General features: G+C 43.1%; 1 protein-coding gene across 1 annotated transcript; it reads right to left on the reverse strand.

Moving 5' to 3' along the window:
- Positions 1–1,866: 1,866 nt before the first annotated feature.
- Positions 1,867–16,493, reverse strand: LOC119396827 (protein arginine N-methyltransferase 6). The gene is made up of 13 exons (XM_037664163.2): positions 16,196–16,493; positions 16,063–16,110; positions 15,856–15,989; positions 15,747–15,788; positions 15,567–15,667; positions 13,582–13,629; positions 12,108–12,176; positions 9,889–9,962; positions 8,323–8,405; positions 8,086–8,195; positions 5,161–5,270; positions 3,970–4,077; positions 1,867–2,103 (listed from the first exon to the last, which is right to left on the reverse strand). The coding sequence occupies exons 1-13, from the start codon at positions 16,264–16,266 to the stop codon at positions 2,019–2,021; spliced, it is 1,083 nt and encodes a 360-aa protein (XP_037520091.1). The 5' UTR covers positions 16,267–16,493; the 3' UTR covers positions 1,867–2,018.
- Positions 16,494–16,537: the final 44 nt, after the last annotated feature.

The following is a 16,537-nucleotide window of genomic DNA, read 5'->3' on the forward strand; positions in this document are numbered from 1 at the left end:
GGAGAAATTATAGCACGGTCTTGCTCACTCACTATCTAACAGTGCTACACCAGCTTTATCAGGCCGACAATGTAACTCACCACTGTCAAACAAAAGTCATACCTGACACAAATATGCCATCATTACACTAAACATTCATAACAAGCATACTCGCCGATACAGACAACACAAAAAAAAATTAAAATCGAAATGAAGCTTAACCAAGAAAAAAAAAACGCAACAACCCACAAGACAGCAAAAGCTATCTTGCAGATTTTGATGGCCTGTAAGCAGCTTGCTCTGCCGAAATGTGAACATGGAATAGACACAAAGTTATGTTTGCATGCGTTGTAGCCTTACTAATATGCAACCGTATGATAAGCACAATCACACTCAAATCATCATTCTGTGGTTATGCTGCGGTTATGCTGAGCCAAGCCGTTCACCAAAAACCGCAATGCATCCAGAATGTTGGTCTTGCTGAGCATATTTACTGATTGAAATTTTCGACGAAGAAGGAGTCACGCGCGAATTTGAACTCTGTTGCTATGTGTTTATCAAACACGTGCATGTGTACTAAGTACTTTATCGCTCATGTCTGACGGTTTGAACATATTGACAACAAGCTTGTTAACAACCACTACGGCTTCATAACAAGGAACAGCACAGATACACGAGAGACTGACGGACATGTCAGTCTCTCTTGTCTCGTGTATCTGTGCTGTTCCCTGCTATGAAGCCAAGCCAACAAGCTCAAGTTTTCACCCTTAAACCACTACGGGGTTGTCAACAAAATGTCATTACCCAATTTCAAACATTTACTAATTTCTTCAAAATCCCTACAGCAAAGTCACCTGTTCTTAGAGCTAACTTTTAAGGGCATATAAGTGTTTAGATGTCAATGAGCCTCTTTTGCATGATTTGCCTAGTGATGCTACAACACGGTGGCGATAGACTTGCTGCTGCACCAAATCAGCATTGAGTCAATTTTGTTTGCTGGCTGGATGCCGACCAGAGCAACACTTGTTAATCCTAGCACCCAGGTGCCAAGCCTAAGCACTGGTTAGGCCTGGCACCCGGAGCACTAGGCTTGACCAGCGTTTGTAAAATTGGGTCTGCGAATGTATTGGTCATTAACAGAACACTTCTGTGCCACGAGTAAAATATTTGATTCTCTTTAATTCATCCCAATCCTCAGCCTATCCACTGCAGGATGTTGGCCTCTTCCAATGATCACCGATTTACCCTATCTTGTAGCAAGGAGATTCCACATTATGCTTGCGAATTTTCTAATTTAATCGCTCCACTCAAATTTCTGCCATCCTCGGCTGTCCTTTCCACACTTTGCTACAACTACCCATTCCATCGCCCTAACTGACCTGTCCTACACATTGCATAGCCTTCCCAGATCCATATTTCTGCATATCAACAAAAGCATTGGCTACTCCTGTTTCTCTCATCCATTCTGCTGTCTGCAGTCCCTTTAATGCTATTCCTATCACATTACATTCGATCGCACAGTGAACAGTCCTTAAGTTCTGAACCATATCTGCATCAGTATTCTGTACCAGGTGGTGCATGTTAAATTGTGTTCAAAAAAGGAGAATGCTTAACTGATATAAAACATGACCAACCAAGATTAGGATATACTTTCTTTATTTTCTATAGACATTTCACTACCTAAGCACCTTCCTTGCCAAGTTGCTAGGCCTACATTTTGCTTCCAAATTGATTTAGAAGAATGCCACTCAAATAACATACGTAGTGCAATTTGTATTACCAGTAAGTTAAAAAGAGGTAAGCATGCTAAGGTTTAAGCAAGTTTTTTTTTTTTTTTTTTTTCGCCACTGCACAAGAGGCAAACACACAAAAATGTAACCTTCAGAGATTTGATGAAATGTAGAATGTATTATGGGTTTATTTCTCTGACTTGAAGGGGTTTTTGTATACCTTTGTACATGCCATGTCAAATAAATACACATGGTGAAACGTCACTGGCAAGAAATAAAAGGCCAGAGGAGATTAAAAAGTTTCGGCACTCAAGGACCGCACTCGCTCATTCGGTACAGCTGTTTTCGTGCCTGCCTGCCGTCCACGGTGAAGGCCAGCTCCACGTCCAACATTCTGTGCACAAGGCAAACAAACATTATTTACACTGCAACAACTGCACAAGAAACATGGTGGCATCCATATTCGACTCCAGAAACAGTGCGATCTACACACACACATGGTCATAGGTGTGTGCACAGGGGGTATACAATGTAATAATTGCTGGGGTTTTATGTCCCTAAACCACGATATGATTATGAGACGGCGTAGTGGAGGAGTCCGGCAATTTCGGCCACCTGGGGTTCTTTAACATGTACCAAAGCACATGGGCCTCAAGCATTTCGCCCACATTAAAATTTCGCCGTCATGGCCTAGGTTTGATCCCACAACCTTTGGGCCAGCAGTCAAGCACCACCATGGCAGTTGGCACAGGGGGTGGCCTGCCCCCTCCCTGGTCATTTAAAAGGTCGTGCCAATTTTGCCAAACACATTTGCTCAATCGAACCTTTCGCGTCAATTTTTCATGTGCAGTGTTATGGCCACATTTTTTTTTGCAATAATAGCAGCTAAGGACACCTGGTGTTGTATTCAAAGAACTACAGTATAACCTCAACACAACAGACCTTCACAATGGAGAGGATTTCAGTGTGTTGTAAAGGCAGTATGCAAAATCCAAGTACTGTTACAACAGACTTCACTTTCATTTCTGCATCCATTGTGGCGCTTGTTTTCTGTTAGACTCTATCAATGGGGGAAGGGGGGGGGGTGGCACTGCCATCAAACTTGGCCCCTCATAATGGAGAACCCTACGTACGTCTATGCACATGGTGAACACCATACCAAGAGTGTGTCTGCATGATAAAAAGCAAATGGCCAGTTCTGTTTGTTTACAAGCAGGTTTGAGCTTGCCACATTCATTAGGCAACTTAAAAAGTTTTTTGATTACACCCCGTATAGCTTTCCAGGTACTACTTCATTAATTGACAAGTTTAGGATAGGATATGGAGCATTCTTACAGCTGAAGAAAAACTGTTTAGGAGCAGTTTCAAACCAGAAAAAAAAGATGTTTGGGATAACTTGCAGCAGTGCAACAGTAACTATACGGCACATATTTTTATTACTGTGGGAATAGAAACTGCTGCTCTAATGTAAAGAAAGGCCCGAAAGTTAGAGGGCAGCTACTATCGGTCAGGCTCTTCATCACATCTAACACAACTATGATATGTTGTGAGCCGACTTTAATTTAGAAAGTCAAATAACTTCTATACACCACTGCACAAATTTTTGTAGGCTGTCAAGATGAAAGGTACATAGCCAGGCATAGTACACACAAGTCACAACTGCTCTACAACAATGGTGCATTGTCGGCTGTAAAACAAAGTGACAGAAAAGCATTTATTCATCCAACCGCCAATGCACAGGGTGTGTATTGCAGCAAACCATTAGTGACAAGGGCGGGCATGGCATGTATGGTTTCTGCGAGCGAGAGGTGTCAAAATGCCATTCCGACCAGAAAAATCAATCTAACCAGAAAACCCGTACACTAAAATTATAAAAATATTTCAGAGCAAGAGAGAATCGTTGGTTCACGATTGCCTATGGGCACAGTACACTTTTGCACCAGCCAAACTTAGTATGGCGAATGCCCCATCTCATTAAATGGTAATTACCACATTGTTCGGCATACATGGAACACGTGTTGCAACAAGTGTAGCATGTGCCCAAATAGTGAACACTATCATGTTCATGCATCACGACTCTGCAGAGCCTATCGGAAGCCATACAAATCCTCTATTGCTGTGAAGCACACGAGACAAACCAAGATCATGTTTCCATGCTGGTCCGGATGGCCAGCATTTTTGTTGTTCATTACTACTAAGCGAAGAAATGAGACAAAAAAGACAGGAAAAAAGCTGGTAAGCTAAGACAACAGGCACTTGCCGATGGTGGTCAGCACTTGGGTTGATGGTGACGGACCCTCGTATCTCCGAGTCTTGCTTGACGTCGACAGGGTTTATGTAGAGAACTGTTTGCTGCCAATGCGTCTCTCTGCAAGTGCCACGAAGGGGAGGCATCTTTCAAGCGCAATGTGCAGGCTCAAGCAACTCCAGCTGAACACACAATACACCAGAAGAGGCAAGGGGGGTGGTAGTGCATGCATTTTTTTTTAAAGTATGCCGCAAACATACACACACTTTAGGTTGGATCAGTACACAGTCTATTATTGATGATTTACCTTTAGATGCAACACACAAGCAGCAACAGCAGCAGCAGCAAACTTGAAATAGCTAAGACTAACAAGCAAAGCACTATTTTTAGATTGTGAAAAAACAAACTCAAGCTGCACTCAGGGGTTGTGCTAACAGCAATATGGTCATAAAGCAAGCCTATGAATTAACTTTTACCACCCGGATTCTTCAATGTGCATCAAAAACTAAGTACATAAGCATTTTATATTTCATTGAAATTATCTGCCAACCTCCACTCAAGCGAAGCAGCACAATACCACAGCACATAACTAAGCTGCTCAAATTACTCTTTTTCAACTACAAGGAACTTTTTCAGTGAATTAAGTGTTATTTCACCTTGCTCTTGCAATTCATCAAAATAAACTTGTTCGAAGCAGGTATTCCTCCAACACCTGTCAAAGGTACGGTTGCAGACTAATCGGCATAAGCTTTTTCGAGAATAGAATGCATTTTTCAAAACCCCTGGCAGAAGATTTCTGAATTCCTAGAAAAAGCTTGAACTTGAAATATTGGGAGGGTTTGAAGGAATGACAATGCAGATTGACTCCCAAAACTTGCAATATATATCTAAATTTGCGTCACAATAGGTGCTGCGCAAACAAGCATGGCACTTGCAAGTGCCAAAAAGCCATCAAAACTTGAAAAATAAAGTATACATTGCACTGGACAATGCAGATTCCCAGCACATTTCTAAACACACAACAGTTTGGTAATCACCACCCTCGCCATAAATGTAAAAAAATTGTGAAGAGGAGTGGCAGGTTACATAGAACAAGTTTGCCTCCATGTACAGCTTCACAGCAACGTGCTGTGTGCTGCTGTGAAGCCACACTGAAATTTCCAAAGTCAAGCTATCGACAACAAGATAGGCCAGGAAACTCACGAGTCGTACGGTGACGTCGAAAGAATGACATCCCGAGGAAATTCCACTGAAAACCAAATGACGAAGGCATGGACCCTGCCGTGGCCGTAACAACAACACATGAAGTTTTCCTGTGTAAAAAGAGAAAGGGGGGAGAGGGATGAGGAGTAAAATAAAGGATTGATTCAAGAACATTCCATATTCAAGAAATTATACATTAGCAGCACGTGGCTGTTTGTGCAATTTCACTGACACTACACATTAGCATGCAGCTGGTACTGTTCATACAGTAAACAACAGCAAATCTTAGATTTTGCACGTTTGCATAACCGAAAAGACATCTGCGTGTGCAAAGCCCCACATTCCGCTAATGTTCTATTGTAAACAAGTTTGGGTTATTTTGAGCGCACCACAGTTGACATCCCGGCCCCGCTAATGCAAAGGTGAAAAACTAAAGCTCCCAAATAGCGCAAGTTACTTTACAAAATCCCAGAACAAACTTAACAGCGAAGTAAAATGTGGGATCGGGCTAGTTGGTATTCCATTAACAGCAGAATCTCCAGTTAACAGCGCAAGAGTTGCGAAAATGGAAGTGAGATTGTACATTTAATCCAAGTTCTACTTGAGAAAGGAAACTCTCTTCTAAGCCTGTTTGTAAACTTGTGCTTGGATTTCAGAATGGTTTCATATGCTTCCAATAACGTCAACCTGCATGCGTGACATGCAAGGCAGCACTTTTCCTAGGAATTATTGTTCCTTATACAATGACCCAAAAAGTCCATGCTATTGAATCTAGGATGCTAACAAGCCGCGGGTGGTCATGCTCTAGGATGGTTGCATTGGCAATACACTTCCTTATTTTTACATTTGGCTTGCCACTCATTAGGCATCCAAAAGCAGTGGCAGTGTGCCAAGATCATGCCATCATCAATGGACAGTGCTTTTGTCAAAATGACAGTTTGGCTACCCTTAAAGGGCCCCTAAACCACCTCCGATATTTTTTCACACATTTCAAGAAAAAAATCACAGCATATCCACGGAGTGAATGATGATGAGTGGGCGAAGCTGCGGAGGTTCATCGGTAAACCGTGAATCTTCCGTGAATTCTGCCCAGTACATCATCACCGACGTGAGATCGGGCGCGTTTATACTAAAGGTTCGATGAGTTATGACGACTTGCAGCTCACTTTAATTTTACATGTACGCTGTGAATTTTCATTGTTTAGAAAACCATTGCTTTAGAAAACACCTTGCGTCTTTCGTTAAGCAGCTGGCGTCTTTTTCGTTTTGCTTTAGAAACATCTGGCGTTCTTTCGTTTTGTTTTTACAAAACATCTGGCGTCTTTCGTTGGTTTATTTCATCAATCAACGGCGTTTTGAACAAAATTTTTATTGTTTAATCACGCACAGGAGAAATCTCACCAGGCACTACCTTGGAGGTAAACAATGGCTGCTAATGGGAATGAGAGACAGAAGAAGTCGGCTTTTAGCTAACACTTACACTTCTACAGAGACAGAAGAATTCGGCTTTTAGTTAACGCGCACGCTGCGAATTTTTTATTGTTCAACAACGCACAGGAGAAATCTCCCACCGGCACCACCTTGGAGGTCAAAGGGTAAGACTTGTTACTCACTACTACGAGCACGACGAGGGACGAACGGGTGCCGCCTTAAGGAGCTTCGCCCCTAAAATGTGCATCGTGTTCACAATGCTGTCACAATCAAATGCCACACATGGCAGCACTACAAGCCGCGGGCACACCACTATCTCCAAGAAACAATCCCTTCTCCTCTGCGGGCCTTTCTGGCTTCCCTGGCAACGTGTGCGACATCAACATGTTGCATCTGTGATGTTATCGACAATCGATGCTGCGATTGGCCAAACAAGAACCTACGACTTCCAGTGAGTCTGCAAGCACTGCCCACGCTTGAGAGGAGGTGCTGTGGCACGGCATGTCACCGTAGAGGTCCATCATGTTTGATCCATCGTGATTCCTAGGAGCACGGGCCGGCACGGCAACAACAGCGGTCAGCCGGGAAGCACGAAGTTGATAATCGCAGCAACCAGAAGTGGACGCTGTTTCGAAGAACGCGTCGGCGGTGACATATTTCACGTGAAATTGTGAGGGGCACTCAGTGAGGAGGGCGAAGCGACCTTGGGAGAGGAGACCAGAGGACGAATGGAAGGTAGCGAATGAAAGAACGAAACATGCGATCGCCGCGTTTTGATCATCAGGCACGTGTAACTCCGCTATTACGGCACCGTTTTGAAAAATTTTTCACAGCTACGTGTTCATAGTAGACTCATGCACAACTGTCAAACCACAACTGAATTTTGACCTCTGGGTGGTTTAGGGGCCCTTTAACACCCTGCATGATTACCCCAACGCACATGGATGCATGGAAACTGAAAATGACCCATGAACGCAAAAAAACATACATGTTCTGTCGAATCACAACACACTAATATGATAAATGTGTGCACACAAATCAAACACTTTGTTTAGTACGATTCGTGGCTACAATCACAAAAAAAAAAAAAATTTGCCAAAGGCAAAAGAGTTTTCCTTTCAAATTTTGAATGAAGTTTTATACAAGAGGAGCATTATATTTAATTTACTGTGCTAACCCGACACCAGATCTACTTCCTTCCAGGATGACGTGTCTTTTTTATGCTTCCCTTAGGAAGCGTATCAACAGACTTCTTACTGTACTACTCAAAGCAATGCTACATGGCATTACATGAGAGATAGCTGAAATGAGTAAGGGTGACAACTTTTGCTCTAAAGCTAGCTGATATCTTTTTTGACCGCTGTTGCGTGAATCTTGTAAGCTTAATCTATATCTGGTCTCCTGTAAACTTCATTTTAATGTAACAGTATGAGCCCCTGCAACTTCCAAGCGCACGAGGGAGCTGTAACCGGATATCATGAGCAGGCAACTCACTTTGATGCACTGTAGATCTTCAGACTTGACAGTATAGAGGTCCAGCTCAAGAAAGCACGTACCTCTTGAGATCACATTCTCTGCATCTACAGTTTTCACAGTAATGTGTTCTGTGCAGTTAAAAAATAAAAATAAGACACAAAACCTCATGAGGATCACTGAACATAACTCAACCATAGTGTGGAGCTTGGAAAGGACACAACTTCACATGTTCCAAGACAGAACGAAGGCGCTTACTGTACATCTCCGCCTTTGCAAACTCGGTCACGCAGGACATGTCCACATGAAAGTTGTCCTTGACCATTTTCCAGAATTCGATCCTGAAAGAAAGAAAGAGGCCCTTAACACTCGACAAGGAATAATAATAATAATAACGGTCAAGGTATTAGATCCCAAAATCACGATATGATTATATGAGACGCTGTAGTGGAGGGCTCTGGAAATTTCGCCCACCTGGGATTCTTTAACCCCTTAAGTGCTTATGACGACCTGAGCTCGTCATAGCAAACATCACTTTTTTGCTTATGACGACCTGTGCTTGTCGTGGCTCTTCAGCAATGTTTCAAGAGGCTTTGGACGAGCCCAGCTCGTCAAATGGTGTTTTCCTATTTAAAGCCTAGATGGCAGCACGGGTTCCATCACTGACACTTTTATTGAATGAGAGGCTGCACACTAAACGGCGAAATGCGCGCCTTGCATTTTGCGCGCGTTATAAACAAACATGGCACAATGCTGTGTTCGCTACCACAAGGATGGTAGCCTCATCTAGTTTGCATTGAACTATCGAGGAATAGTACAGTTTGTCTGCGGGATGTCAAATGGAACCCTTTCTTTATTGAGTTGCCGAAATTTCTCTCAGAATACACATTAAATGCCCCAGGTATGAGGTATTACCAGGCCCGCAGCCAGGAGGGGGTGCTAGGGGCGTGGGCACACCCCTCCCCCGAAATTCTGATGGTGCGGCGTGTTTTACTGAAAATAAATAACGAAAATTCGTTTTTTTCAAGGCCTTCAGCAAGAATTACTATAACACCAGCAGTTTTCCAGCCTTGCGCAGAAAAACAAAAATTCTTGGACAAAAACAAATTTTTCTCTTATTGAAAAACTTTCTTTACGAGTAACACTATTTTTCTACGTGGCTTTCCCACTACAAAATGAATGGACGTCAGTATTTTCCTTTCCTAAGCCTTTAGTCAACTTGTATTTATTCTTCATATGCCTAGCGGTATGTCCTCATGAATAAAAAGATAACATCATTACAACAAACAAGCTGAACCCACAACAGTGCTTCACAAATTAACATTCTCAGTAACAATCCAAATCAACAGCCAAAAGCAGTCACAGTCGCAGTCAACTTTTGTGTTTGCAACGACGAAAACAATGGCAGAGCATGCAAGACCACAAGCCTCGTATATTTTTCCTTACGTCCAATAGCAGTGGGTCTTGGATCCTTTGATAAGCACCTTTTCCTAGCTGCAACGTTTCAAAAATAGAAGCATTTAAAGGTGTGTAAACCACCACTTTCTAAAAGAATGAAGAGTTTCGCGTGCCCAGCGAGAAAAGCGAGAATCGGGTGTGTAATATCTTAAGACGAACAAATGTTTCTCAACGGCTTAAAGATATCGTATGGCAATGTTAAACAAATCAGACAATTTAGCACGAGGAAAAAGAAAAAAAGAAAGACTCATAAGTGCGTGTGTTTCTGTAATGTGGGGCTGCCACAACGTGTAGGTCAGAAGCGACAGGTACCAAGGGGCGCCAAAGCCATTAAAGTACAAAACTGATTGAAAACTATTCACTTGCCTTTCAAAACCTTCGTCTGGATCGGTGAGAGGAGCAATGAACATGCGAGCTTTTTCTGGAAGGAGAACCCCATCCTGCACGGAAGGAATAAAGGAATGTGTAATAGCTGGTCACCGGTAATTTCTTTTAATCTCAAAATAAACATGAAAGAAGAAATGCCATGACAACGTAGCACAGAGAAGACAAGGTTGCACAAATCCTGACATTCGCCTGAAACAAGAACACGGGTGCTCATCTTTTTGCTCCTTTCAATGTGTAACAGTCCCAGCTTACTCTACAATGTCCTCTCAACACATGAACTAACCAGAAAAGCAAAGAGTTTCACAAAATTGGGTTGTTAGTCTCCCTCAATGATAACATTTAATTTTTTTTTTTTTGCCATTAATAAATGTTTTGGGCACTGTATCATCACCGAGAATACTGACACACTTCGAGTGCCGTAAATTGTTTAGCTACACCACACTTTAGTACACATTATTTTTTGTTTCCTTTCCCAGGTTGTGTACGAGTCATGAGGTTTTGACGACACCAAATGTGGCCGTGCGGGAGAACAGCGCAATACTTTGCCGCTCTTGTTAATCATCCACTGTGATGCTAAAGTGGCCTGTGTAATGAGCAGAATGCCAAAATGTAAGGATAATCTACTTCCACGTGACCACACGTCGTGGTTCGTGACAGAAACCTCTCTTTAAAGGGCCAGTAAACAGGCTCCAAATTTCTTTTTTTTTGCACCTCCCATACTAGTTGGCTAAGTCATGCAGAAGGCCGCGGCAATCACATTTTGCGAATATCACAGCACTGCGCAGACCCATCATTTTGAAGTACAATTCCCACACCCCTCTCCTGCGCCTGACCAGTTCTTTTCGCCCGTGCAGTGACGTAATCTTGCCCATGGGCAATGCTATGTAGTACCGACTTCATCGATTGTTCCTTTGCACTACAACAGTGCCTTGGCCCTGTGGTGATGAAGTTCTCGCCATGCAGTCCACATTTTCGTTTTCCTGTGCTGCCCTCTGCCATTTTGGTAGAGCCCCGAGACCACTGGGACAAGCGGTATCGCCAGACGAAAGCCTCAGAGATTAAGAGGCGTCTCGTAACTTTATGGCTAGGGGAAGGGCGCATGCGCCGTAACATATTTGTTTACACTGCCAGTGCCTTGCACCTCTTGCACTGTGCTCCCTCACCGCGCCAGTCAGACGCGAACGACACATAGAGAAAGCCTTACTCGGTCATTGGCAGTGCACCAATGACGTATTTGCTGACGTTGTGTTATATTGCTGAAGTGGGCGGAGTCACAACAAAGCCTACCACTCTTCACTGCTGGGAAGGGTGGGAAGGCCGAGTGAAAAACCAAAACTGGTCAAAGCGGCTTGTTCCATACACTGTAGCTTCCTTATTACAGCACTTAATCGCAAAACTCTTCAGCATCTTCACATCGTACAAAGGCGCACTTACCTCTCCATCACAAATTTTAAACTGTGAGGTTGTTTAGTGGCCCTTTAAAGGGAAGTTAAAGGTAAATATCAAGTCGGCTTGGATCTTTGAAATACCATTTCAGAAACCTCATGGTGCTTGTTTTGTGCCAAGAAATGCTTAGTTTGAAAGAAAAGCATGTTTCAGTGATCTGCATACTATTAGCGCAATCCAAACTGCCTGCCTCCAATAGGACATGGAACTCTCTTAGCATTTATACAACACTTAGCACCATACAGCACTGTAATGATTTGATTAATGAATGTGATCATCAAGATGTAACACAATTAGGCCAGTATTTCACAGTGACATGTCAAAAGGAAATCACTCACTAGAGAGATGTTGCGTTTAGTACATTCGTGTAAACAGCTCACATAAGAAACCAAGCAGGAACGAACAATCGTAAACTGGCTACTGTGCCCTCTCCGCTGCTAATCCTTCCACTCCTCTTTGGAATGAAACTATCACGTCCATAGTGGCAATTCACAATATACGGCATGACCACTTTTGCAAGAGATTTGGTGTACCAAGCATAAACTGCACTTTGCCGTCTTCACAAGATGCACAACAATGAGCAAGCCTGTTCTTGCACGCCTGTGATACCCATAACAGCCTGGCAACAGGTAAGCACATTAGTAAGCATCTTGAGCTGTTACACATCAGTATTTAGATAACGCTACCTTAGTACAAGAGAAAATCGGTCAGCATTGTGCAAGTGTCCAAAAAAAAAAGAAAAGACAGTGTACCTTGTTAAGCCACTTGTCTCTCGCAAATATTACCGACTGAAGCATGGACTCGTAGAGGAGCATGTAACCCTGCAATAAAAAGAAGAAAAAAAAAACCTCTTCTCAGCCCAGAGGCAAATAAGACTTCCTCACAATATGTTCAACAGAAGTGGAGAAGATCCTTAGGCTAGCAAATACAAGCACATATATAGACTCTACAAGTATTTTATAGTGCTAGTGCACTTCCCTGTTTAGGAAAGGGAAACAGCAGAGCAGCTACGTTCAAGCTACCTGAACCAACACCGTGTTGCCTGTATATCTCTGTGGTTTCTGCTGGTCACGGACATTATGTCTCAAATTGGAAAGAAATACACAGATATAGATACATCTGCAATTCTGTGTGCTAAACAAACGTCTGGACAATGAATACGGCACAGTTTTCTGCCTAAATTCAGCAATTGATGCTTCACGTGAGAGCTTTAACTCTTTCGCTACCGCGGGAAAAGGGGCCGTTTTTACTAGGTGTGAAGAATAATTTTTTCCGGCTAGATACTAACGCCTTATTTACATTGTTTGGTAGCAAAATGTAGCTAAAAGAATGCTCTGCCCAATAACATAATTGTTGTACATATTATTACGCATGTTAATGAAAAAAAAGTTTATAAAGAAAAGTTTATACAGTAATTAATCATTTAAGACTTTAAAAAGAGGATAACTTAAAAAATAATGAGGTTAAAAAAAATTCAAGATATACAATTTGTAGCTTCTTATGTTGCAAAAAGGTTGTACAAGTTTAAAAAATTATTGCTTAAAACTGTTCTTCCCACAAAAAAGAAAGTTAGTGAGGGTGCGTCTCGTGCCATTCTCGAAAGCAGTCCCTCGTCGGGATGAAGCATAGATGCCGCATGGCTGACACAAAACTGCTGTTTTCATCTGTGTCTTTCGTTTGTCATAGCAGAGCTTGCAATTTCAGCGTTTTTCTTGCACCTGGGGCTTGTGTTCGGACTTTTTTGGAGGTGGAGGAGGGGCAACATGTCTTTCGCCCGTGCCAAGAATATTGAAGACGCATCCTCGTCATCAGTGCTGAAATCTGATGAGTCAACATCTCCAGACTCACTGATGCTGATTACATCCTCAAAATCGACTGTTGATGCGCTGGATTCGCGAGAAACGCGTCGTCTTTTGGGAACGCCTACACGCGATGACGGCGCCGACGCACGCGCACAGCAACCCGAAACTTTTTGCGGCGAGAGAAAACTTCCCCGTTGCAAAAAACAAGCAAAACATCGCAGATCCCTTCGCGTGTTTCCCACTTTCTTGCCTAGATGGCGCTAGGCGCCCGTAAACTGCACGGCGGCGCGAGAATTCAAACTTGAAATGCATCGTTCAAATTGAACGATTTGAATAGGCGTGGTAGCGAAAGAGTTAAGGTGTCCATTAGGACCCTATAAATCTAAGAGTTTGCATGCAGTAATAAGAGTGGGAATACAATTACCATCCATTCGCTGACAATAACATCAACTTTCTCAGGCAGTGTTGCTTCCTGAAAAAAAAAAAAGAAAAGAAAAGAAAAAAAAAGAGAAGGAAATGTGTGACTGTAAGCTCAAGTTGACAATGTCCAATGGTTAATAATGAGCCACAATGGTATAGCCAAGAAACTAATTGAAATAAAACAGCCCCCACAAGTTCCACAAAGCTACCCCTCTGTAAGAAAATATTTTGCATGCTTCCCATTGCCGGGGCATGTCTTCAAACTCACAACAATTCCAGGTTATGGAATCTTAGCTAGACTAAACAACGAACGTGATACAGAAAGCTCAAATCAATCAGGAAACTGGTGCCAAACATACAAAAGTTAGCAGTGGTCAAACAGAAGAAGAAATTGCGCATTCAAGAAGCTGCAATTTCACGGTGGTGTATGGATAAAGTTGCAAGATTCTTGTGATGTTCTTTCTGCATTTTTTTTTTTTTCACGCACGCAAGAACTAGGCGGGCAGCATTTATTTTCACACCGTGAGTGTGGCCGATTCAGATAATAGCAAAAGAATGCTTTAGTCATGTTACACTCCCATTTATTTTTATTCCAATCTCTTTTGTTCTTTATAAATCGTATAGTGTTTGTACTGTACGTACAATAATCTAGACTTTTTAAAAATATCATGCAAGTGGATGTAGGAATTCATGTGAACGGTGCCTCGCTAGAGACAAAGGCAGGGCACGGACACTCCTTATGATGAAGACAGCCGAACACGCTTTCAGTGATGAGTGCCTTGCACACTTGTGTGTACTCTCAACAATCTTGCCACATCTCAAGATGAGACGCTGACACAGCGCACAGTTGACGCACCCGTGAACCACTAAAAATTATGCTGACTGCATTGTATAGATAGCTCGCACGTGATGTCATGGATGCAGCTTCTGAATGTACTGACACTCCACGATGGCGGCTTTGATAACAAACAAGTTGCTGTTAACCTACTTCAATGTGATAACAATGTGGCAGGAACGCCTCTGTGCGTGCATAACGAAAAAAGTTGCATGTTATGTTTCGATAGCATTAATGTGACATCGCAAACGTCGCGTCCCTCCATGCTGGTGCTCCAACATAGCGGTTTCAGTGACGTTGGTGCAAGCCATCTACACCTCAGTACAACTCTTGTTCTTCAAGCACTATACGCATTTAATGTATGACTGACTGCTATAATATACGCTCTTTCTCTGTCACCAATAAAGCTGTGAATTATGGGAAGCTGCACTCACAGTTTAGCAATTCTGGGACTTTGTTTCTCACCAAAACCCAAGGAATGAAAGGTAAACAGTTTGTGTCACAAATTTCCACTCGGTACACTCACAAGGAAATGCATGTTCTCTTCACATATCCAGAACCACTACTCCTGTTTACCAGATGAAAAATACAAATAAGCAGGTACACAACACTGGAACAGTTCGGAAAGTGAAAACTCACTTTGCCCTCCTGTGACACGAACAGTTCACTTGTCAAATCACTACAGCAAGCAGGTGGCCCTGTGTTAGCTGTGCTCATATGCAGTTCAGACAACGTAACTTCCAAATTACTCCTGCTTGAACATTTCAGAAACCATTTTGTGTGAACAATAACACTTTCTCATTCATTGTTTTCCCAGGGAAGTAACAATGCTGAATAAGCATAAAGCTGTTATAACGCTCTTCATTGTCGCTTTATTTTCTTGCCCGTAAATGCGGCAACAATGTGTTCCGAGTGCTCGAATACGCGGATGGCACCTGGCAAGGGCAGAAACAATGGGAAAGAGGCACCAAAACATTCCCAACAATTACAACAACTGGGCCCTTGTCGTACCACATCATCCACAGCAATCTATCCGCGAACACACGACAGCGAAGCGTGGGAAAAGGGCACGTTCATTGAAACGATATCCTGGCTACGCCGCTGCACTACAGCCATACATGCAGGCAAACATGAATGCTTTCGTTGCCTCTTACCTCAACCTTGCTCTGAATAACCACCACTTGGTCTTCAACTTTGTTTGACGACACAACCTTCTTAGCTACCTCGGCCACGCCGCTGGCCTCAACGGCATACACTGCAGGCAAGGGACATAGTTACAGCACAAGCCTGCGACAGTGAAGCGGACCGTCAATGAACTGTGAGGACAAGCTTGCCTTTTCTGGCTCCCGCTTGAGCGCAGAACATGCTAAGGATACCTGCAATGAAATGACATGGGCACATATTAAAGCAAACGCCGAAATAAGTGCACAGCTTGTTGCACACCTGTGCCGGCTCCCAAGTCCAAGACCGATCGCTGATAGATGCAGTTGTAGTTATTCAATATTGCCTTCCTATACGTGAACGTCCTCGCAAAATCACCGATCATCTCTCTGTGAATGTCCAGTCCGGCGTAGCACCTTTGACGAGGATAAGACAAAAAGCCTTTCTTTAGATACAACACATTCAACGCGACACCCGTGCACCACTCACTTGAAGTATTCGTTGTCATGTTTCGTCCTCAACTGGAGCGTTTCCTCGCTGAAATTTACGACCAAAAATCACGTCAGAGCGTGCATCAAAGACCCTTCGAGTAATACGCAACGATGTTTTCAATGAGGGGCACCTTTGGTCTTCGGCGTCGCTGCGTCTTCGCTTCAGATCTGGCTGCAAGGACCCGTTGCTGACAGCGTCCATTTTCTTTGAAGACCTTGGGGGGCGACTAGCGACTACAGCGGCGAGATTCACTGGTTAACACTTTGAGGACGCACTTGTACGTTTACATTTACACTATAAATCCTAACGACGGGCGCAAGAACACTTTGGCAAGGTTCCATGCAATAGTTGCGGCGGAAAAACGATACCATGCGGATCTTCCCAAGACGCGCACTTGTCAAGCAGTGAATGCCCGCCTTGAGTTAGGTAGTTTCGTATGCAACTATTAAAAACAAAGAAAGCGATTTACCTT

The sequence above is a fragment of the Rhipicephalus sanguineus genome, chromosome 6, assembly GCF_013339695.2.
Source record: "Rhipicephalus sanguineus isolate Rsan-2018 chromosome 6, BIME_Rsan_1.4, whole genome shotgun sequence".
NCBI classification, from domain to species: domain Eukaryota; kingdom Metazoa; phylum Arthropoda; class Arachnida; order Ixodida; family Ixodidae; genus Rhipicephalus; species Rhipicephalus sanguineus.

Excerpts from the sequence above, each read along its gene's own strand:
- LOC119396827 (XM_037664163.2), bottom strand. The coding sequence starts at position 16,266 with ATGGACGCTGTCAGCAACGGGTCCTTGCAGCCAGATCTGAAGCGAAGA. Across the intron at positions 16,111-16,195 it reads AGCGACGCCGAAGACCAAAG|CGAGGAAACGCTCCAGTTGA; the intron begins GTGCCCCTCATT and ends CGTAAATTTCAG. Across the intron at positions 5,271-8,085 it reads AAGATCTACAGTGCATCAAA|GAAAACTTCATGTGTTGTTG; the intron begins GTGAGTTGCCTG and ends CTTTTTACACAG.